The 26,176-nt window shown below is 33.3% G+C and overlaps 1 protein-coding gene across 2 annotated transcripts in view; it reads right to left on the bottom strand.

Moving 5' to 3' along the window:
• LOC110992513 overlaps nt 1–26,176 on the bottom strand; it is a 38,848-nt gene that overhangs the window by 12,004 nt on the left and 668 nt on the right. For both annotated transcript variants that reach the window (XM_045631899.1, XM_045631900.1), the window contains exons 2-9: nt 25,691–25,824; nt 7,277–7,556; nt 5,940–6,007; nt 5,260–5,466; nt 4,800–4,930; nt 4,080–4,212; nt 3,481–3,596; nt 44–3,257 (exon numbers count right to left, since the gene is read on the bottom strand). In XM_045631899.1, coding sequence (XP_045487855.1) covers nt 44–3,257; nt 3,481–3,596; nt 4,080–4,212; nt 4,800–4,930; nt 5,260–5,466; nt 5,940–6,007; nt 7,277–7,556; nt 25,691–25,824 — 4,283 coding nt within the window. The remainder of the gene's footprint in view (nt 1–43; nt 3,258–3,480; nt 3,597–4,079; nt 4,213–4,799; nt 4,931–5,259; nt 5,467–5,939; nt 6,008–7,276; nt 7,557–25,690; nt 25,825–26,176) is intronic.

Here is a 26,176-nt window from a genome sequence, read left to right on the forward strand (position 1 = left end):
AGTAAACATTATTTTTTTTATTAACACGAGGTATAGTTCTCACCTGGGCCAATGGCAGTTTCAATTCTAATTCATTCCTAAGCTCCTTCATTCGTTCTTCATCTATCCCCACATTCTCCGTTTCTTCAACTCCGCCATTTCCCGCCAAAAAAGATTCCGGCAACGTATCATTGAACCTTGTTATCGAATCGTTCAAGCTCTCTTCCACTAACGGTCCGGAATATTCTAAGTTCATATTATTTTCGTTTTCTGCTATTGCCAACTGAGAAACGTCAATTTCGTTAATATCAATGTGCTGTACGGGTTCGTTGTCTAGGTCGATATCCACTACGTACACCTGAGACGTAGACGCTAGAAAGTTTCCAGGCGAATTGGGTGGAGTCAATGGAGATATTCTCTTCTCTGTTGTCGATTGTTCCTCAGTTTCGTCCGTATCAGTGTGGTGATCCGATAAAACTACTGGTTTTGGCTGACTCGTACTGTCGTCGAAGTCATCGTGAATTAAATCCGGCACTTCGTTTAAAAAGTTCCCATCGCGTAACGGTGATGGCGTTTCTAGATTTATTTCGCTAAAGTTCGACGAAAAAGCTAAGAGTTCTTCTTTAGGTAAATCTACTAGATCCGTCCCAATTTTACTTTTGAACGTGTCTTGGGTATAGCTTTCGAAGGGTCCTAAGACGACTGAGCTGTTCTCGTCGTATGTATCCGTAGGGTGACTTTTCGTCGGCGATTCAAAGGGACTGGTGTCTACTGGACCTTTCTGTTCTAGTTTCTCCAAGGCCATTGCAGAATAGTCTGGTACTTTATTTGGATTCACTACAGTGTCACGCTCTTTAGAATCTAAGACGTTATCAGCGGAGCTATTGCTACCTACAGGGGTACTAGCATGAAAATTATCTTTAAACCCTACATCACGACCACTAATTAACCTTTCTGCACCCAAGAAGGCGTCCATCTCTCTAATGACGCTAGGGAGATCTAAATAAACAGTGGAATCATTATTTTCTATATCAGCTTCGGACACCGTTTGGTTTTCTAAGAACGACAACGTTTCGTTTTTATACATTTTCGAGATTTCGTTTGGTTTTCCAGAAAAGTTCATATAGACAGTGCTGTCGGTGGACATATCTGACGCATTTTCATTGTCTGGTTTTGTTCCGACCAAATCTATATATTTAACTGTGAGTTGGTCCAGACAGATGGTATCGTCTTGAGAATCGGACGAAATGTTTTCCTTGCTTATGTTTTGTACTTTTTCAGGTGAATACTGAGATTCCGTTTGAGATTCTTGAGTATTACTTATGATATCGGTTGCCCTTTCACTTATTTGTACTAAATCAGGTAGCTCTGCTAATATTCCTACGTTTTCTAGTTCAGTTTCTATATCTAAGTCATTTTCTATATGAGATTCCTTAGAGTTCAAATCCTTCGACTTTTCATTATCTAAAGTAGCATGACTAATTCCTAAATTAATAACATTTTCTAACGATGCACAACCAGTCTCCAAATCAAAACTGTTATCTTCATTGTATTCTAGCTCGTTAACGATTTCATCTAAATGTACATCTGTAATGGATGTCTCTTGAATCAATTCCGCTTGCATTTGATCTTCATTTATATACGAGATTTGCTTTTCTGCGTCACGCATAACATTACTAAGATTACCTTGTTTACCACTTTCACAGTTTTGATCATTTTGTGCTTCTATTTCATTTGCTAAAAACAATTCCGTGTGTGTAATACAGCTTTGTTCCACTTGGTGATCACCAACTACACTATTTAGATTACTTGATTCCAAAGCAAAATTAACGTTGGTCTCTATTTCGTGAACGTCTTTATCACTATTAGTAGTTATGCCTTTAACTTCATTTATAGTTTGGCTAGCTGTTTGGACTATCGATTCAGAATGAACGTGTTTTAAATCTTTATTTTCTTCCCTAGCAATTTCATCTGATTGCTCTATATCACATAATGTAGTAGATATTTCATTGACTAGTGGATCTTTGTTTTTATAATTAATCTCACTCTCAGAAAATGGAATTTGAGATTCTGTTAAATCATGCGTTTGGTCTATTCCAGTATCACAAATCGTTTCTCTCATATCAATTCCTTCACTTGGTATTAATTCTACTGACTTAGTATCTTTAACAATATCAGTCCCTAAAGCATTATTATCTTTCGATGTGCAGTCTTTTATCATTTCCATTTTATTACTTAATCTAGGCAAGGGTTCACATAATTCCTTCAATTTGGGTACTTCTTTATCACTATCTTCTATCTTATCGTTTGGCAATTCTTCTTCTCGAGGCAGAGTTGTATTTTCGTTTACTATGCTAAAGTTTTGTTCGCTAAAGGTTTCATTAAGATTACTAACGAAGTCTTTTATCGGCGTTTCGGGTGTTATATTTTCGAGTGTATATTGGCTATTTGTGTCGCTGTGGCGTTCAAAGGAGTGACTCAAAGTTCCGATCGCGTCCCGGTCGACATCATCATCGCAGGTAGAATCATCCTTGGAATCGAAACCCATTTCTGATATGTTTTGGAAATTCCGTATTCCAGGAGATTTGACGAGGCTCGTCTGCATAGGATAGTCCTTCTTGCATTCTAGACTGAGGTTGTCCCTCGAAGGACTGGCCTGGTGGCTCGATTCGGAGCTTGAAGTTTTCTCGGAGTTCAATATATTATCGAGATTCTTGATAACATCGCTGACGTCTTTGAAGTAGCTCACATCATCTTGGCTTCCGGTTATGATGTCTTTGAGCCAAGGATCGACCGAGCTGTCGGAGCGATCCTCCTTCTCTTCCATACCGATGTTTCCCTGGTGGCATTCGAGGGCCGCCGCTTCATTGTGCGTGAGATAAATGTTTCGGACATCCTCGAAGGATCCATGTAGATTGTTAAGGCTTTCCGACTTTATTTGGACTGAAAGAGGTTCCTTGTCAGACATGATGCTGCTAGATCGGGATACTGCAGTATCTCCTACGCTCAGGGAGTCTGGTATGGTTTGTGCGCTTTCAAATTCGAGATCAGATCCGAACTGTGAATCTGTGGACGTGGACGGGGCGTGGACTATGGCTATGTGTTCGTCTATTTTTGGGATAGTGTTGGGTTTGAGTCTCTGCCAGCGTTCCTCAAAATGGTCGTCTGTTTCGGTGTGTAAGTGTGTGGTGTGCAGATGATTGAGTAACGCGTGTACTTGTGATGCCGTTGGACGATTTTCAGGATTCGGATTCCAACAGAGCTGCATTACTTGGTATCTGTGAATATAAGTATTTTAAAGATCAGAAGGATAACCTTTTTTGGGATGAAAAGTTTAAAACTATTATTATTATACCATACTAAATTTTCTAAAGTATCGAAGATATCGTTCTTTTCTGAATAAACCTAATATCGTTTCAGACCGTTTCAGTCTCTCTAGTTACGAAAGCAAAAGTTGGGAAAAAATATTAAGAAAGCTATGCTTTCATGTAAGGTACTTACAAGTGGTTCCTATAGGGGCAGGGCAAGTGTGGGGGCGGCGGGGAACGGGGCGGGGTGGCCCCCCAAGCACACACCTCCCAGAGGAGGAAGCCCACGGACCACACTTCACTACTCGTCTGAAATATAGTCATTTATTTATTGAGTTTACGATATCATACATAGTACAAAAATTTTACAAAAGCTTCAAACCTAAAATGTATGTAAACATAATAAAATAAAATAAACAGAAATGTTTGGTAGATTTGGTAGTTTACACAAAAAAAAATCATAACAGCAAATTAGGTTCGTTCGTCGTAAGTATCGCGGTATATATATAATAATTTTTATTAATATCTATTTCTATTAAAAATATGTCATAAGATGTGGATGAAATATTATATCTTAGTAGGTAATTTGTTCAATAATATAAAGCAAACAGCATATGAACATCGTCTATAGGATCAATGTAATTAGGCGTCTTCAAATATCATCAGCATCCCTTGATTCCAGACATTTATATACCTTGGTTAACAAGTTAAATAGTTATTTTACGTTTTTAATATGTTGAAAATCAAATTGTTTATTTATATTTATTTTAATTAGAATAATTTAAAACTTACAGTGTGTGAAGCGGGCTGTCTCGAGACTTCGGGCGCGAAGAAATCGTGCTGTGGTTCATTCGTTCCATACTGGCCAAGAAGAGCACGTGCAGTATCTCCATTACGAATTAGTACTGTACCGCTCCACAGTGTACTGAAATTTAAAAACATAATATTTTTATCTTATATCTTTAAACGAGCAATTCTTGTATATATATATAATTGGAATCTCGGAATCGGCTCCAACGTTTTTCATGAAATTTAATATACGGGAGGTTTCTGGGTGCGATAAATCGATCTAGCTAGGAATCAATTCTAGAAAATGTCATTTTATTCGTGTTTTATCAACATAAACATAGAATTGCTCGTCTAAAGATGTCAGTCAAATAAAAACTTAAATATGAATATAATCTTTATTCGATAATTACTTATATTCATATTTCATCATTTTATAAGTATGTAATTCGTATTTAAATATAATTTCCAAAATCACAATTTAAAGAATAAAAAAAATACCGAGCGGTCATCCAGGTACTTATACCTTATACGAGAAACCTCAGAACACATACAAACTAGAGACTCATTTTTTAAAGGGGGGGGGGGGGGGGTGCAAATATGCCTTAGTGGGTGCGTTGGCTGCCTTTGAGGGAGGAATCGAATTTTGAATAGTTGCAGGTCGTATCTCTCCAGGTCAATTATCACTCATAACAGTACATTCTAAGGAATTGAGAATTCATTTACCCATATAAAAATCCCCTGGAGTGCAAATGAGCTAAGCCGGAAGTGACATCACACATCAGCTGTAGAGGCACCCCACTTTCGTTTAGTATCGCCATTTTCGGTCGGTTCACTTCTAAGTATTGATGGAGGTCCTACAAATATATGATTTATTTATATAACGAAAATTTTATATTACGTACGAAATCACCAAAAATAATAGGATTATGCAAATTATGGTACAACACCACATGCTGACAATTTAGAAGATAATTAAAAATAGTATTGTATTCTTCTATTTATAATATTTAAGCAATAATAAAATAATATAGATGAAAGCAGTTTAATGTGAAATTCTGATATTAAACAAAAATTTAAAACTACTTAGTGTTCCATTTAACCCATACTAAATAATACATTATTCACCTTGTATGTCCAAGAATATCTCTTTTCAAAGAAGATAAAATCCCATAAATTAACTCACCATAGAGCACAGCTCGAACATAAGCAACCAAGGGTCCTCCGATAGGCATTTGGCGATAAACGGTAATACGTTTTCGTGATGGATATCTCGATACATTCTACCCTCATCTAGAAAACGAGCCTTGTCTTCTAGACTCGCATTCTGGTTTAGTATCTTGACAGCCACCGTGCCTGATGACGGCCCATCGTCTATTTCACCTTCTACTACCTGAAATATTAGTAAAAAACTTGGTCTTAAATATAGTCGAGGACAAATCGATGGCTTAAAGGGTATCAAATTAAAAGAACGATCAAAATACGATTGTTACATACGAAAATCATTCGTCAGCGAATCTTAACAAGTAAAATGACATATAAATATGTTTAGATATAACAATGTTTAAACCATGTAGGAAATTTGTTTACGCATCCCTTGCACTAAAAGCTGCAGAGGTATGCGGGACCCAACTCACTCCAGGCTTTCTGCTACTCACAGAACGCGGTAAGTCCACTAAAATCACCTCTGGTACCAACACGACTGTATCAGAGGCCCTTGGTGACCTCAGCAGTATGGCGTCGACAAATTGTGGACTCTATGTAGAAGACCGGCGAACCATCTCCTTCTCCCTCCATTCCCCTTGGTTATAGTCATACTAGAGTGAAGTGAATATCTCAAACATGATAACACAAATAAATACTCACTCTGCCAAACCATCCGCGACCAATTTCTCTAAGGTATTGCAATCGGCTTCTGGGAAAATCATCTCCAGCTGAAACAGACCATAATAATGTTAACGTGTATTGCTTAAGCGTGCATCTCCCAACCACGAGTATAAACATCTCCACTGTTCTGGACATTAAAAAAAATACTAGCAAATATGGTTCCTATAAAATAATTAGCGAATACCATCATACCAGAATGAAGCAAAAGTTTCATGCATATGGTACATGCCAACCGTCTCTGGAGGAACTTCATGTGGCGTAATGTAATCACTTATATAGGCACTACGTTTATTACCAGTTCGTTGATCATTATATATAATGCTAAAATGAGTTCGGTTAAACAATCAGAATTATTTAAGCGACCGTTTTGCCGAGACCTATTCAGACTTCAACGTCTACAAACTCTACACTACAAAGGCTGGGAATTTATTAGTAGGCAGTATATATATAGACTAAACTGTGTTTTATTACTGAATATAACAGGGGCCCTACATCCTTTTTTTGAGGTGAAACTTCCTTAGGCGCATGAGGGTAATATTTTTACGGCACGTCACGAAGATGTGCAGCGTTTTTGTCGAAGAAAAGGAAGAGAGCGATTGAGAGAGAGTGAAAAGGGAGATCGAGAAAAAATACACGCTATTGATTGATGTATTCGTTTAGTAGTTACATATTATAAGAACTTAAATGGAAATTCTGTCGCATAACGTCTTCTGTAGTAAACGCAGTTTTTTTATTTATTTATATTATCATTAGTGCAGTGTGAATATAGATATACAATTACATATTCATCATCATATACTGGTACATGATCAGAGTGATCATATACTGGTACATGATCATCTATTGGGGCTTTTACTAATATTTAATTTACAAAGAAGTTTCACTTTTGACATGTGTACTTTGTACGCTCGCGCTTTTTTATAACCATAAGCAATCAGCCTCTTAGCTTTTATCAGATTTGATATATGATTTTAAGAAATTTAGGGAATGCAAATCCAATAATTTGTTTCCCTCCGTAACCCGCAAACTATCAAACTGCGGCAAGTCTCGCCCATCTCAGACGAAACACACAGTCCACCGTCTCCTTTTCTATTGTTTAGTTGATCTTTTAATATCTTCCTCGACAGTGGAAACTCCCAAATATTTATAGACTTCAGCATTTCGTGATAACCAGATCCATCTAACCATATTTCAAGTCATGGACAAGTAGAATTTTATATGTATAAAAACCTTATCGTCAATTAAATAATGAAGTTCTTCGTGTCATCCTTTTGAATCAATATAAATGTAGTCATTAGACCTAGTTCTTCACTTACCAAACCAATCAGCACATCTCTCCAACGGATCCAGGACACGTATACGAGGCAAAGGTTCAAACTCGACAACGGACTCCCGTATACGATTCCGTTCCTCATTTTCACTGACGATATATACCGCGGCATTATTGTTGGCGATATTCTGCATCTCTCTGAGGGATATCGGTCCATTGTTGTTATCCTCACTGATATTGTTGTTCGCCGGTTCTGAGAAACCAGAGTCCGGCGGTTGAGATCGGCTGCGTGCATCGTGGAGATGCGTCACACTCTCCGTGAATATCTGTAAATAGGACGTAAGTTAGAATTCCTAATATAAATCATCTAAATGATTACAAATCTACTGAGTGAGAGATTGCGGTGAAACAAGAATTTATGTTAAATTAAGGAACATAATATATTTTAATTCCTCCGTGATTAAAAGAAGATCAACAACTCTAACCCTAAGTTCATCAGTTCAGTTGGACACATTGATATATTATGTATTATAATCAATCAAGTTTCGCGAAAAAAAAGATGGATTGATTTCGACAAACATTGGAAAGACATCTACTTGCACGCCATTAACTCATATATATGCCATTTTAGGTGGGTTGTTTTTTTTAAAATTATTAAGTATATAATTGAAGTAATTTTGGATGACAGTACGCGTATCATTTATGCGATAAAATATCCGATATATAGTATGTTCAGCTCCATTTTAATACACAGGGAAAGGAAATTGTAATGCTAGTAAGAGAAACCTTTCAAGAACTTTCAGTCTGCTTACAGAAATTACACCTTGAAGGGGTGATTACGTGGGCTGTGAGTAGTTAATAACCCTTACATAAGAGGTATGGGTTTTACTGAAATACAGTTTACCGGATAAAATGTTAACAAGAAAATATTTTTTTAGCTACAATTTATCATGGCGGAAGCAATGAATGAAAAATATGTTAACATATTATTTCTTATATTTTTAAACTTCGTGATTTCGGAGGTTTTTTGGTGTATTTAATAGATTCCTTCAATTATTGGTAACCCATGATCATCATTCTAATTTAATTGATTCAAATCCAAAATTTCATTATTTATTTAATTCTACATTTTTAGAAATAAAAGGCCATATTATTACTATAGTTACAATATGGCCTATAGTATATAAAAAAAATATTGACATTTGGCAATATTTTTTTGAACAGAATTGATTTTTTTTTTCGAATTTAATCATAATAACTATGTGAACAATATATATGACACTTGACGTGAAATTTGTGTGATTTTGAAACAGAGATTTCTATTCACATCTAAGTCATGCTTAAGCCCTTACACACAAGATATGATTAGCAACACGACCCTTAAGGCATGCAACAAGCAAGATTACTGCTGTACAAGCTGTATATGATGTATGATGATATAAGCAACATTATAAAAGCTCTTAATATAGTCACATTATGCCCACAACCGAGATGTTTCTCAGTCTTGTCAAGGATGGGTTTGGTTTCCAAAAAACTCTAGTCAAAAGCGGTCTTATAAGTAATGCGATAAAAAGAGCTCTTTTTCTATGCAAAATACATATTAAAGTAAATGCGTTGAATCTCTATTAATTAAGTGTAAGCAAAATGAATTGGACAATATTAACTGCGAAAAGTACAAGAAAGCTACCTCGTTATCAGCTCCTTCGTTTGGCTAGACAAGAAAAACAAATGAAATATATAAACATTCCATATTCGAATTTCGGAAAAATTCCCACTTAACTGTTAGGTTTGTCCTAATCATACAAACTTATCAATATTGATCAATCCTTCACGTCTCCAATGGACCCATTAGAGATGTGAAGGATTACTATGGAAAAAGAGTCAACCAATTTGACTGTAGCATTTGCATATCCTATCTATTATTGTTTACGGTACATTCTTAGTGATCTCTTCAATATTGAGGTTTTGTACCATGGTATCCTAAGCGAGAGCGATCCTAAGAGATGTTAACGCCCGAACTCAGTATTGTAACCACAATCTCATAGAAAACAATCTGAGTAGTTTAGTTTACATTGATTAACATATTTGTTAATCACTGTAAACTAAATAAATTTAAGATAGGATATTGGAACAGTTGAATTGTCATTTTCATACAAAGGTCTATCCACGTTTACCGATCCGACCTACCATGGATAGCTTGTATCGACAGATGGCTATTATAATCCTTCGATTGGTACACTTTTTAAAACTTTTGGATGTCTATCTCAAATGGTCAAGGATAGAAGGTTATTGGGTTTGGGCGTAAATTAATCACATCTAATCTGGGTACTCAAACTTTGGGATTGTTATTTGAAGCCTAGACCGTCATTGCATATAAATTATTTTTCTGTATTTTATAATATATAAATCTATAGATCACTGACGTCATTACATAACGCGTGTGCAAGTAATAACTCCAATATGGATATTTAATATTAACTGTCGTTACTAGACGCTTACCTTGAAACGTAATAAATAGCTACAGAAAACCTAAAGAATACTAAAACTTATTCTTTAAGTAACATATATTATGAGCCAGTTTATTCATATGTCATTTATAAATAAAGTTATATTTCTACTTGCACGAAAAATTCTTTAAGATGCTATGCGAAGGTTTGCCTAAACACTATCAAAACGTAAAATTAAGTTTAAAATAGTGACTTTTTGACGACGCACCTTCAAAATGACAATACAATCTCACCCAGAAGTTACTCCTTTCATGAAAACAAAATTAACATTTGCACACTTATCTTTCGTCTCTATCATTCAATTTCTATTTAAGCAGTGAGAAATGGAGATGATCACTGTAATTAAAACGATGCTATTATAATTTAAATTTATGAATAAGAGAAATATTCTGTTGTTGCGCAGTTGTAATACCGATAGCTTATTTAAAAACATATATAATATAACGTGTATATCTAAACCAGTACATGTACAATAACAGAAGTGAGTCATACAACAAATTGGCTAAATGTCAGTTTTCAACGTAGCCATTACCGCACCCACAGAAGACCATCCCTTCATTCAACTAAATTGAATGCCGCGATTTGTATACATCAATATTGTTTGGATGATTTATTATAATATAATACTCTTAGGAAAACTCTAGTTGGCATATAGATAGGTAAAATTACCGATTAGTATCGGTTTAGCTGTACATAGTGCAAGAGATGAAAGTTTTTAAATGCAAAATTTCGTCATAAAATTAAGACCCATCTATATCAGACGTATTGCTCAGATACATTTTTGGCAAAGCAGAAATGATCTGCCATGCAATTGCTACACTTGACCGTTATTCCATCAAGTCGAGTTCAGATTCTTATAATTATAGATTTTTCAATCGTATTGCTATGGAGACTTTAAATCGTTGTGTAGTAGAATTTTAATAATTAATTATCAAACGTAGCCTGATGGCATAAGGCAGATTGGCAGGATTTGATTTAATACAAGAAGGTTTTATTATACCATTAAAATATGTATTATTATTTTTTTTTTATTGTGTTCACTATTCCTAGTATTCACTTAGGAATAGTGAACACTTCATACGGGGTACCATAGCAAAATGTTCCATGTGCTAAAAACATAGGCTAAGTAAAAGAAACATATTAAGGCAAAACTTATTTCAAATTCAAGTTTTTCAATAAGTTTGTAAATTTCAATCAAACAGATTTTCTTTTATTGCAATATAGATCTTAACAGGCAAGGCGTATAAACATAATCCAGCTAAGATTTTTCTTTACAATGCAGTCGATCACATGCAACGTGCCGTGTCGTTTAACGTGTGAACGAGGACGTAATTAACATACATTTACGTAACGAATGGTGAATGAGTGAGTTTTTGCTATTCCCCATTCAATAGCCAATATTGATATCAGATCCCAATCTGCAATCTCCGCTTTTAAGATTTTCTTTCTAAATTGGCTGGTTAATGTAACCAGCCAATAAACCCGTGTTTGTGTTGACAGATAGATCAAAATACCCTTACTTAAAATGGCCTTATGAGAAGCAAAAAGAGAGGACGCCCACCTTGAAAGATCAATGCTCGATACGATGATACATCGGTTTAAATTATTTAGACACAAGAGTTGGCGGAGTGTGTCAGACATAGAAGGGTGATGATCATTTACCCGCCTATTACTGTTATCATGAATTACTAAAATTTCCGATCAACATTGATAGTACATATACATTTTCCATTAATTTCATATTAAACATTTTGCTAAGCATTTAGCTTTAATACCACTGCTAAAAAGATTTAAGCCCAATTAAAATATATGAAAACATTTATTTTTGAATTGTGATAACCGAGTACTGAGATAGCAAATTCTCAAATGTAATAATGTTGTATATATTATATTAATATTAAGTTTCTCATGTAAATAAAATATTTCTGTTTTGTAATGAGAAATAAAGTTCTTTAAACATTAATAATGTTGTACTGAGCAATTACATAATAGCCTGCAGATAAAAGTCTATTATCGCGTAATACTCAGTTCAGAGTCTCATTAAATCAAAATACGAAATTATTCAAATGATATACGTATTTACAAACGCTGCAAAACGTCGCGGAAGATGAAATCGCTGTTGTGTGTAAACAGTTACACAATCAAACAAAAACGACGCACTTTACACACGCTTTGTCCCAACAATGGGATCTTGTCACAATGGAATTGATGTGGCTTCGGAGAAACCAACTGCAAATCGAATAAAGTTTCTATATCTTAGACTTATGGACGCGTTTATTAACGAAAAAAAAAAACTACTACAAACGAGCCGGAGGTTCACGTGATATTAAGTGATACCGCCCCCGTACACATTCACATAGTTGGTACACAAGTGCGTTGCCGGCCTTTTAATCGGTACGCTCTTTTCTTGAAGAACCCTCAGTCGAATTGGTTCGGAAATACTTCAGTTGGCAGCTGGTTCCACAAAGTGGTGGTGCGCGGCAAAAACTGCCTAGAAAAACGCGCAGTTGTAGAACGGCTGACGTCGAGGTGATACGGGTAGAATTTCGTATTCTGCCTCGACGTCATAATAAAATATGAAGTTTATTGTTGATATTGAATGAATACAACTTAATATGATATCCTACTAAACATCTATATCAATTATTAACTTCGAATCTAACCCTACCCTCCAAGCAAGCCCTAGAGAAAACTCTCAGTATAATAGTGTCATTCATAGGAGTACTTATAGGTCTTAATTAATACCTGTATCGTTTTTATGTACGGTTTTGTATTTTAATTGAGTGAATGGAAGAAGTTATAAAAATATTACTTAAAAAAAAGAAAACCTCTTAGAAATTTAAAAACTTTAAAACAATATTTTTAACAACAGACGTATGAAATTAAAAAAATAGCACCCACATAATATTATATAATACGACTATAAAATCGTCAAAGTTTAATATAAATTTATATATAATTCAAAGTCATTTTTAACATTTATCTGCGAACGAGCATCTAATAAATTATTACTATTCATTAATCACAAGATCCCTGTTGTAACATCAATGCGACCTACCCGCACTTTTATAAAAAAAATACATATTATTTTATTTTATATATACAACTATAATTATTTTACTGTATATTTTTTAATAATTTCATAACACGATGTACATAACTAACCTAATCTAAATTATCTTACACAGTGAATATAATTGCTCGAGAAATAACGGATATTTGAACCGAAAACTTAAATAAGTACAATGAATGTAAATTAGCAGACTTACTGCTCCAGGCAGTTTTTTTCAGACATGGACTTATCAACGGTTTCTATTTAAAAATGTAGGTATTTTTCTTGAACGTCAAATATAATACGCTAATGTACAAGAAAATATGCAAAACATGTTAAAAAAATGCACTTACACACGTGAAGACCTAACAAAAATAGAATCGATATTAATGATATTGTATTCATGCCAAAATTATTGGAATTGTTGTGTGGACATTGACGCGCCTTCTGACTTTTACGACTTCACCTCATGACTTCAACATGTCTTTATAAGATTCTTTCTACCGGCATTTCAAGAAAGTTTTACTTTGATTTATTTAATTAAATTCCAAACATTTTTTATGCAACATCAAACACCTGGATGGCTGGAAATCTTCCACAATGCCTATTCACAAGGCATTTTCGTTTGGGAACTTTGGAATCGACTACCGGTGGGGGTCTTCCCTGAGAGATACGACCTCCAACTATTCAAAATTCCAGCGTATTTCTCCCTTAAAGGCCGGCAACGCACCCACAAAAAATGGGTGTCTATGGGCAGCGATGACTGCCCTTTTTAATCATCATGCAGGCTCGTTTGCCCCCCCCTGTTATACATATATATATAAATTTTTTATCAAAAATGTTAGGGACGTTACAAGGGTTACATCCAGTTCATTCGGGATAAAATTAATTTCAAACCTCAATTTGCAAAAATATTCAAACGATTCATGGAAATGACAGGCAGGAGATGCCATCTCAAAAACATGCAATTAAAATTCTGTCAAGTGCACAGCTTTTTAACTTCATAGCTTCATTAAATACACGTTTACATGAAACAAAAATATTTCAAATACGTACATTTTGCCGTGTACGCTGGGATCTCGATAAAATTAATTGATAAAATATAATTTAGCCATGAGACAGCCAACATATATCACTGATCTCTACTGATGCAGTGATAATATTTTTGCAATAGATATTAGACATGAAATAATACGACAATGTTACTATAGTAGAATTTATTAAAATAACAACATTAAAATAAAAAAAACGTTACGTTGTGTTGATTTATTGATTTACATCAATGAAAAGAACTGTTCGCATTTATAAGTACTGCCAAACGCACAAATCAACCTTGCGAATTTTTATAAGTTGCGGAACATCTCTTCTTCTAGGTATTTTTCGTTGAAATCTTATATCGCCCGTGAGTATCTAATGTAATATTTTTTCAATTGGGGTTTTCAAAATATCTCGCGGGCTTATATCTTACAGCGGGACCGTGGTTGCCCATATATGCTGTAGATAATGCAGTATGTATGGTGTGTTCTTTAATATATAAAGCATTTCGAATTTCATAACACATATTTTTATATTTTATCATTAAATTTATATAAAAGGATATTGAATAATAAAATTCCTAGGATGGGCATAAGCCTAATGGATTGCGAATGTCCGTCCTACGCACGAAATTACTTCGCACGCAAAGGATCATCTAAATATGTATATTAAAACATAGTCGTGTTGCACCACTGATAACTCAAAATCGACTGATGTTAGTGATACAGTTTATGTTAAATTAAAGGAGGAATTCCTACCCTTGATTTAGTAGTTTTATATCAGTTATTAAACAAATCATCATAGTTTTTTTATTTAGGATTTTCATCCTCGATAACTTACGCGTTACATTGTTGAATAACAATGTTACTCATAAAACGATTAACAGCCCGTAATATAATGAGACTGGAACGTAATTAATAGTGTTTATTCAAGTCACAAGGAGATGCGGTTATCAACATTTCAAGGAGAGCACGTGGTCACATTGTAATTAGCCCGTAGTTAGTGTAGATGACTCACTGCGATTCGCTCGCGAAACAAAACAACGTATTTTTCAGAGGCTAAAATAGTTTTTTCAACGAAGTTTTACAAATAAAATGATCACATTTTTTATTATTTCTATTCTTACGAAAACTTAATCACAAAACTAATTAATTTTGAACATAATATAAACAAAACAAGACAACAAAACCTAAACCTTTTTAAACTAAATAATGCAATTCTTGTGAATTCAGCCAATGTACAACCAAACTATATCCAGGGTTAGCAAGGCTCGTGTAATATAGTACATATCAGTATATATGATATATTTACGTAACATGCAAAAGAGATTCATACATTAAGATTGCCTTTCTTCATACATATTTCGTATATTTTAAAGTTACTTTCTACCATTACCACTATTATCTTTAGCAACCAATTCTATAGAAAAGATAATGAACAATGGTCAATGCCACTCAGTCAGTGTTAAACTGAACAAGTCAGTCTGTACCGCATCATTATTCTTCTTCTCTTTCTTACTCTTTATAACTGAGGGTATCTTTCTGAATCTAGAAAAGCCCTAACCGATACGTCGACTTGCTGCTTCCGCTTCATCCCTAGCCTGTCCCAGAACATTAGGAATGTTGAGGCCCATATTTGCCTTAAGTGGTGAATCTCGAGGCAAGTTAGTGCCCGCTCACGGCACAGCCAGTAATAGTTTCCCATTCCTATTGGCGGTTGAACAGTACCAACCTTTCTAACAGTGTCTACCCTACTTAGCCCTACTTTCATTATTTTGAGATATACTATTTAATATCGGAAGACTTTTATCTTACATGTAACGATGAAGGTTAGCAAAGTTAGCCCAAAGAGAAGACTTAATTACTCTGCACTATGATGACTGTTTGATTGAGTGCCCAAGATAATATTCTTGTTGACAAGATACGGGCACAGGATATGAGCGAGACGGGAGACCACTATTTATAAACATGTCTTATCTCGATGACTAAGCACGCTTTAATTTGTGCCAGTTATTAAACAGATGTTCCTATCTTTAGGCACAAACGACGCATTAAACCTAAGCTTGCTCTATGATCAAGGGTTTACCTAGAGTTGACTCTCGTACTCTGTGGCGCAGTGGATAATTAATTTCCTTTGAAGATAAAAATCTTGAAACAGCAATAGCAATAGCCAACGGAAAATGACCCAGTCCTAGGTTGGGATCTATCAAAAGCATATCGCCAATGCTTGGCAATGAATACCCCATAGGCGACGAAATCAAGATGTTCAAAGGGCTTACGATTTTTATCTAGCTCTAAGTAAATATGCCTGAAACACTGTTTTGTATTCTCACCTAATAAGGTTAAAAACACCTGATTGTGATTGGTCAAAACAAAAGACGGACAAGAAAGCATGGCTATTTCTTTCTAGGAATAACATTATCAGAAACATTTAAATCGGCCCATTAAAGAGTGAAAAACTTTTCCCTATATGTAGGCATATGTGCAATAAAGGAAGTCCGTCGCACACGATGCTTAATTGTTTAATGGAACGGAACGATCAATGAAAGCGACCAGCGATTGTGATTTGTTGGATAACAGATGCCTTTTCGAAATAAGTGCGGTATTGTGTTGTATTTTTAAAGTGCTTTAAATTTATACAGATCGGTGTTTTCAATTCAACTATGTTTGTATGAAATCATACTCAAACTTACTAAAATTTTATTAATTTCTTTAAAAAATGACTTCTTGATTTCGCACAACTTTTGATAGGCTTTGAAACTGACCCATTATTTTGCTGTTTCTTTACGTAAATACAGTAAAAGAAATTGTATCGTAATTCACTTTCTTAAAAGCTTGAACACGCCGTCGCGTCGAGGGGTCTAAAAGGGGCCTTATCTTTTACCGCACTAACGAAAAGGCGCACATAGACGAAAAAATCCATATAGCATAGCCGTGATTTGGACTTTCATCCCTAAAGCCGAAGGTTCGTTCCCCGGATGTGTTTCAATGGACTGTATCTATATTCGCATTTAACACTTGCTTTTATGGTGACGGAAAACATACTGAACAAACCAGCGCACCGCAGACGAAAGCCGACAGCATGTCACCGAACGAAACTCGGGAATGTTCACGAAACAGATACAGAAATCTGAGTTTACTACTGGTTTTTAACATAGTCTATAATTTAAATATACATTTATCTTCAAATATTACAAGTAATGTTAAGCGTCCAACGCTCATGGTAACTCAATGTAAGAACAATTAAACGCTGTCCATAATAAAAATAGATTATTTCACATAACCAAAACGCGACCTACCCCAAGGCCGTTATTAGCTGATCTGCTGACTCACCGTCAAGGCTTAGCACTCAAACGTGGCCTTCTCTTTGATCGGGTGATTCACTAATGCGTTTCGAATTAACATAGAATACACAAGTCAATCTAATTTAGAATCGTCAAATGTCTATACATTGAGGAGGCGATTACCCGTTCCAAAATCAAAACGAAACTAAAACTAAAATAAAAGATAACAGGAAAAAAATTATATATAACAAATATAAGCTGTATATTCTACTTTTATAAGGATTAGGAATTAAACGGGCTTTTATTATTATTATTAAATGCATGCTTACGAATACTACAAATATGGCATTACAAATGTTAGACATAGAATAATTAATTTTCCTTAACCGTATTATTATTTTCCGATTTAACATTATTTATAAATATTGGAACGTAAAATAAATAAACAATAGTAGAATTTTACAACTCAGCAATAAGATAATGCAAACAACGCAACATTAAACCCTACATATAAAATTAAAACGCAGGAGCATAATTAAGATAAATAGGAAGATTTATACTTTATAGTATTATTAAATATATCAATATTGTCATACATATTAAATTTTACTATTAGACTTGTATAATACATTCGTGTTCTAAAAATTCAAACAAGTTCATGAAGTATCAACGCAAATAATGAATAGCCAAATTATCAGAAAGCGTATACTAGTGGTACGTCCGCTCATAAAAACAAAACACTGCGTTCATTCTCTTTATTTGGCTATAGTCTTATTGCTTATCTGAATTCATAATTTATTTCAGCGAAAACAGCTTACAATACTGATAAAGAGACCGAAGAGCTGGCAGCTACCTCGGACAAAGAATTAGTCTAGCTATTCAAAGGAGGAACGCTGCCAGTATCTTCGGAACAATATTTTAATAATTATATTTTAAGGTTAGTTATTATATTAGAATAATTATAAGTATATGCAAATGTCATTAACATTTAAAAATATATCATACTGGTATGAAATTTTGAATAGTCCTCGTTCTGCCAAGGACGTTCTCCGTACATATTTCCGTACACATGTCACCGAATAAGCGCAGCGCATTCACAATGTTTTGAAAGTTCATCGCTAGGTCAACAAGCCCGTATTGTGCCTGTGCATTACTCAGAGTAGGAAGAGGGAGGTGCTATACGATGACATAGGGGTACAACTAGGATCAGGGCTGTCGTTTCGTAAAATGTTTTTATTCAAAAATTGTGCCGATAATTATAGAATTAAAATTAAAAGGAGAAGGTCTGATCTGTTTTGTAATTTACAAATACAGTGTACACTCTATATAACGACACTGAAGGGACTGTGCATTTTATGACGTTTTAGAGTGATGTCGTTAAATGGAGAGAAAAAAAAACAGGATTAGAAAAAGAAAATGTATATTTCAGACTAGTATTAGTAGTTATGTACACAAAAAGAATCTTATTTGAAAACTATTGCGTATGCGCAAAAGTGCATCAGTAATTTTGTTGTATTTTTCTACTTATTTTATTCATATCTTGTGATATTGAAGCATCTTGGTGATAAAGGAAATAATTTTCCTATAATTTAGCGGCTTCCAGAGCTTTTATAATGCTCGGCGGAGTGCAAGCTCAAAATGTACACAGGTGCGCAGTTTTTATTAATTTTAGCAACTTAAAACGTACTTTTTATTATTCATTGTTGTCGTTATTTAGAGTGTGTGTGATGCTATGTACAGTGTATCATTGTATGGTAGACAAGCTAAAACAACCAAAGTCAATTGATTTTGTAGCTTTAGAGAGTTTGTCGTTAAATCAAGTGGAGTTTACACTGTAGTTGTAAAAGAAAGAAAGCTCATATGCATCAAATAAGTCGGGAATATTGTGGTTCAATATTCCTATAATTATCTTGCAGTGATTAAATTATTATTTATATTAATAAAATGTTTTATATTATTATATTGGAACAATAAATCTTCACTGATTTAGGTAAGAGTAGCGTTACGTCATCTGTTTCTAAACCATTCCCCGGTCATTGCTTTTTCCAAATTCAACTTCGCATATATTTCATTCTGAGGTGGCAAACCTCCGCACACATTTCAGGCGCCCTGCCAACTCGAAGCGCCACTGCGCTCACTGCATCGTCTCCTAGCACAAACAATCACGCAAAAAACACCTCTGTCACTATAAGATAGGGTAGATAATAGCAATTCCACATCTCGAGAACAGTCATCACATGAATGTCTCGCGCGTAGTCTAGGGTTTTTAATGTGAAGCATTTTAAAATCCAACGACAAGTATTCACGACATTATTTTTTCTGTGTGAAAATATTTCCGCACGACGACGTGCGTATAAATTGTTATTAATATATAATTTAAAAGTTTTAACATTTATCTGTTATTAATATTGGACATCCACTAATGAAAAAATATAAAAAATTAATCAATTACTTGTATCTACTATTAATTCAATTAATAAATACAGCATTGATTAAACAATATTATTGACTAACAAGACAAATATGACTAGTAATTTGAACCTTGGCCCGTTAAGATATCAGTACTTTACAGTTGAAATTCAGACATTAAAACATTTAGATACATAGCTTGCTATATACTCGCGGAAAAATAAGCGGCTTTTTCGAGCATTGCTCCCAAAGAATGACCTAATTTACTTATGGATAACTAGCCCCTCAGCGTTTTGCACTCTGGCTCGAAAAAACTACTGTTCGCGGTAATCTCTCATTAAAGTACATTTTCAATTGAAAGCATCCTTTCATTTCGAAAATGCATGCTTTCATTTCAACGCGAAGATTCGGGTTACTGACCTCGTTTATAACAGATTCATGAAATTATGAAACATTTTAATCAAGACCAACGCTTGATGATATAATTTTGCCGAGCATTTACTTCATTTTGTGGCTCTGCAACAAACTGAATTAGTTTTTTAACTACAATTTTATATAACTTTGCTTTTTATTTATTTATACGTTCAAAAACAATATAATGTGGTATGCCTAAAAAAATGAAAGAAAATATGACATCACAAATTTAACACACACATACACATCAATTACTTATATTAGCACATAAGTAATCTATTAAAGGAGAAAATGAAAACAAACAAACACAATAAAAAAATAATGACCTAATCTAAAAGAAAACTTAAACCTCATTAATAAGACCATTATAAACAATGTTACGTTAAGTTGGCAGACTGTTGTTAAAACACAATAATATTTTCATCGATGTTAGTAATCAAGTTGTAAGAGCGAGATAGCCTATTCAATGTACCGGCTTTAGGCTTTTTATATTTACAACAAACATTGATAGGTTTTTTTTAATTTACAAAAAAAGAAAAATGAAACAATTTGTTGGTGGTCCTTTATTGCTTTTAAATAGAAAAGATAATTAACTCAGGAATCATAACATAACAGTATATTACCCAATATGTTACTTTTATGACTATTTATAGAGCGAGCAATAAATCTTGCCCTTGTTTATCGGGCAAGGACAAGAGGACAAAACCCTTTACATTGTCATAGCTTCGTTATTATTACAGCAACAACAGAATAATAGACTATAGAATAGTCGAGAATATAATAAACGCATTAATATTTCCAATTCAATGTTGCCATTTAAAAAAATCATATTAGGACCTAATTAGATTAATAGATAGGGAAGGTCAGTCTAAACACGCAATAAAACATGAAATTTATTGGATTGCACCGACTTTAGGTCCATAATTCTTAACGAAATTACTATTATATATTAAGTATGTTATTATTTTATATATGTAAATTTTGGTTATTTGAACCGAATCTCTGGAGATAACAATTCTACGGTTATGGCTTTTTTGGTCGGTTTAGTTTTTGCAAATAGTGTTTTGTTTTTCAATTTTTATATATAAAAATATAATACATAATTAAGAGGTATTAGAAATACATGCCATAGCCATTATTAATATGCGGATGTAATTTATTATTACGACCATCGACAATCATTTATTTAATTATTCGTTTCGCATTCAATGTTCATGTATAAATTGTGCACCTAAGCACTATAATTAATTTTCTTGATAGAATCTTGTTCAAATTAAAAGAGTAATTCATGTAGAATAATTTGGTATATTTCTTTTATTCCTTTACAATGATAAATATAATAAACAAATTTACAAGTATACTAAAGTATTAATTATAAACTTACAAAATTGCATTGAGGGTAGAATACAAAAATGTATATTTAACCTTAACAAATTAAGATACTAGTTTTTTGTTGTTCTACCCGCATTTATTCGGCCGTTAGACGTTCTATGACCTCTTTTCTCGGTAAACAGATTTTTAAAACAATTTTTTGCAACATATAGTATCGCGGATATTTTCCGTAGATATTGATATCTTCTATAAAACTGTAGTACAACAATGGTTTATTGTTAATAGTTTCCACAGCGTACGCGATTTAGGAATTGTTATTAGTCTCTTTCACAAATTCGGTTCTCTTATTATGAACATACATTTAATAAAAATAAATAAATATACTAAAATGCGGTCCCTGTCTGGAAGATTTCACCTCTAACTTCTTCTACCCTATTTTGTTTTTTGCCATCGTCATAAAATAATTTCATCTACCCACACACATACACAACTGTACAGTATATATATATTAAAAATATTCTATAGCCTATGTTCATCAGGCATATCGCAGGGATTTTATGGTAAAATAATGATCTAATCTTGTAGTTTTAGAGCCAATTCGATGCAGATAAACAATGAAATATTAGTGTATTTATAAAAAAATACAAGGACTGGTGACTCACACTACGGATACACTTTGCCAATTGACGTATAGCATCATCAACATTGTTAAGAAAACGAGTGGGAATATACTTAAAAAAAGGCAAAAAAGAATAAAAACTTCAATTTACATGACGAAATATGTCCGCTCCAATTTACAATATAAGTATTAAATAATATTAAATTCATTAAAGCCCGAAAGAGACTTCTTTCGAAAAAGAATCTTTTAGAAAAAACGTTCATTCATGTGAACAACGTATGATTTCCGAGAGTTACATACGCGGATTAAACTTTTAAAAACTCTTATATTCCGTGTGACAAAATAAAACAAAAAACTACTCGCAAATGCCTACTTTATGCAAAAGAGTATAATAGCAGGGGTTGTTCAACTCTTTCACTTTAATTACTGTGTCTACAGACAATGAATAATACGCCCTTAATAAAAAAACATCATAATTTAAACATATCATTATTATTTTTCCTTAATTAAATAACTTAAATAAATAAAATTTGATTGTTTATGGGCCCTTTTAATGAAATATAAATTACTAGTGCCGGGGGGTCCAGCTCTTCCATAACATATATGGTAATAAATAAATACATACGTGTATTGTGCAACGACTACGTGTGCGTTTGTGTATATGTGTAGGAGCGTTTCAGTGTGAATGAATAGATAATGTTTTCAACGATATTCATATGTACCTTCAAAAAATCTCATTTAATATAGTAGATTTGTATTCTAGTACCTACAAATTCACATATAATTCAAATCAATGAAAACAACCCTGTCTTATTTGCCGTTAAGTAGGGATGCCTACGGATTCAAATTTAATAACGTCGAATAAGTGACCAAAATTTTCTTCTATAGCATTAGAGAAGAAATTTATTTGTAGAACTTCCCTATACACAACATTTGGCGTAGTTCCTTTTGTGGCAGCAAAATAATTTGATGTTTTGGAGTTCCGACTCGGATGGGCCAACATACAATTGTTCATGCGTGAAACATTCATTTATAGATATCGATATCTTCCATAATACTGTACGACATTTTTTGTTCTATCATCAACAATTTCCAGAGCACGCGTTAACAGAATTTTTTATGAATAATTTTTACACCTTGGGTATTATTGCATTTTTCTTAGGGATTACATTTTTTTTAGGAAAATGTTATATAGGCCATGTCAGTCAGTGAAGATGCAGCATTCTAATGATGAAAGAATTTTTGAAATCGGCCTTTTTTGTGTGAAAACATGAGAGACATAAATACAAACACAAACACACGAATGTTTCCTTCTTACTGATATTTCAATATAATATTGTTTCATGAATAAGCGGTCCTTTAAACGCATCACATCGGTTATCTGATAGCACTGGCTATTAGTTTGGGTCCATATAAAAAATACCATGCATTTTTAGTAAGAGGCAATTGCAGTAGTATTTCGCATATAAAACGGGATTTAATGCAGGTTATTGAATCAGTAGTTCTAAATGCTAACCTGCATTACCTTATTCGTGACAAAGGAATGGGCTTGGTTTATAATTCATGATGTATGTTGATAAATGTTCGGATAATATATTAATTTGCCAAATACATTTTACCAACTATCAATTAGTAGTCCGCAAATTCAAAAAATGGTCTATTCATTTAGGTACTTAACAGAATGTGTACTTGTGAATGTCAATAAAGAAATATACCTTAAATCCTTCTAATTTTTGTTGAACGGACGGAAGTTTACAAAATGTTTGTAAGCTGGAACGATTACACCATGTTCATACATTGTGTTTATATGCGAAGTGTCTATATGCTTCCTACTCTAAAGTTCTAGGTTCGCTTCTCGGCCAAACAATAACGATTTATAAGTACCTTGATATATCTTAAATGAAAAATGTGATGTACTTTTATTAGATATTGTCAGAAATAAAAGACAATAATAACGAAGTATTCTAGCAAATTGCCTTTAATATTCACCTTACAAATCCGACTTCAAACAAAACTTAAAAATAAACAATATTGGCGGTGAATAATTAGCCGCATCTTGTCAAATGCATCATAATTAAGTATAGAGTGATCAGCTGCCAAATATACAAGCCGATGACTCATAGTAACAACGATACATTATGGTTGAATGGATTAATGAGGGGTTTGTGGGAGACCCTCAAAGCAGACTTGTAACTCGATACGGCTCAATTTAAATGCGGGGATAAGACAGACTGAGACATTTGTAATGAAGCCAGCTTAAATGCTATATATATATATACTATGCTTTATGGTATTTTGAATATCCCGTTAATCGTTTAATTGCCGAGCTGTATTAATTATATTACAGTAATTTTATGCTGAGAGTACATTGTCTTCACATATAATTATTTAATTAATGTATACAAATATTGTAATTTTTTTAAAAGAGTAAGGGGCCTGTTTCACAATGTCCATATAAGTTCCAAATAAGCTATTTATTACTAATTGGTAGGATACATTTTGAAACAGGCCCTTAGTGTGGAGTTTCTTGCCCATTCTTCTCCACACGAAACTACCTTTTGGAAGGGGCAACTAGAATCACCTTTATATTTTATTTAACGTTCAAGTATGCCATTTTAGGTGGTCTAATTGGAATAAATGATTTGACCGCTTCTTTAACGTTTTTTTAACAATTTTTTTCCATCTTTAGCTCTTTATATTTTTAACGAAATATATGTTATTAAATTGACAATTATATTTTTTTATATGTATAATTTCCTAAATTTAACTAACTACATTTCTACGCTTATGACCTCTATGGTCGCATTTAAATCCGTTCATGTTTATCAATAGATCCCAATGACTTAATACTTCTGCATGTTTACTGATTAACACTTTATGATAATCTAATAAGTTCATTCAGATAAGAAAAATAAGCAATCGAAGAAACAATGATGTTGATTCACAATCGTAATTCTTAATGAACGCAGCGTAAAGTGATTCACTTTTTTTCACTACGCAGTTATCATACGCGGAGGGCGTTGACCTCTCTCGGTGATTAGATACAACTCTTATTAGACTGAAACGGCGACATTATTTATATTCTACATAATTCACGATACATTATCAACTGAATTTTATTGTCTATTATGTGGGTTAAAGTTAAAATAAGAACAGAATACTACTATTTCTTTCAATTTCTTCAAGATTTATTAGTAAATGTATTATAACAGTGGTATTGCAAGGCTATATTTAGACTTAACATATTTCAGGTTATATTGGTCCATATTGCCTGAAATATGTTGTTATAAGAATTCGGCCTCATAATATCAAATATCTCCTCCACACAAGTCTTAAGTTAAATACAACAATAAGTATGTTTCTAATTTTGGTTTAAATCATGTGAATTTTTGAACAAAAGTAATTGTTGTCAATTCTTATAAGAAACAATACAAACTTTAATGCCAAACTGTCAAAGTACATGTTAGTTTTGCTACTAAGTAGAACCTCACTAAATAACTAATATATAATAGGTGTTATGTTTACCTATAATGTTAGATTTTTAGATAAACAACTGGGTCATGCATCTTTTACAATTACAAGTTCATATTTTAAAATCCCTTTTTAATCATTGAATCATGCAAAATCACACAATAAATTACTAACTTTGACTATTTGTGGTCCATTAAATGTAACTTTTTCTCTTTGTAGAAGAATTAAATGTATTTAGTATAACATACCTTAATATAAATACTGTATGATAGAGACATATATAATAGCCTTTAAGGAATTTTATAAATTAAACATAATTAACAGGTCTGTATACTTACTTTGCAATCCTTATGTTGGTAACACCAAGTACATCCAAATAGGAGACCAACAGCTGTTAAAACCAACGCCAGCGCTGGCAGTGTATACAAACCACCCTCAGAGCCCAAGCCAACATATTCTTCACTATGTGACTCTAAAAGGATGACAGAAAAATTCACTAATTGACCATTTATAATTTTGCACAAGAAAAAAAATAAGTAGCCTTTTTACAAAATTCACACATTCTTGGTTAGTTGATGACAATTTTTATAGTAAAAAGTTTGTAGTTTTATTTATTTACAGGAGAGGTTTTTTTACTAAATTAATCACAATCTAGATTCCTTTACAGTTTTAACTGATATAGATATGATAAAATAATATTATGCTGCAGCTGCATTTATGCTAATCAAATTCTTATTTACAAATTATTTACTTAAAAAATATTACATTTCTGTAACTCATAATCTAATGAACCGGAAATATATGAGTCTCAATAGTATTAATTT

The sequence above is a fragment of the Pieris rapae genome, chromosome 17 (assembly GCF_905147795.1).
Source record: "Pieris rapae chromosome 17, ilPieRapa1.1, whole genome shotgun sequence".
Lineage (NCBI taxonomy): Eukaryota > Metazoa > Arthropoda > Insecta > Lepidoptera > Pieridae > Pieris > Pieris rapae.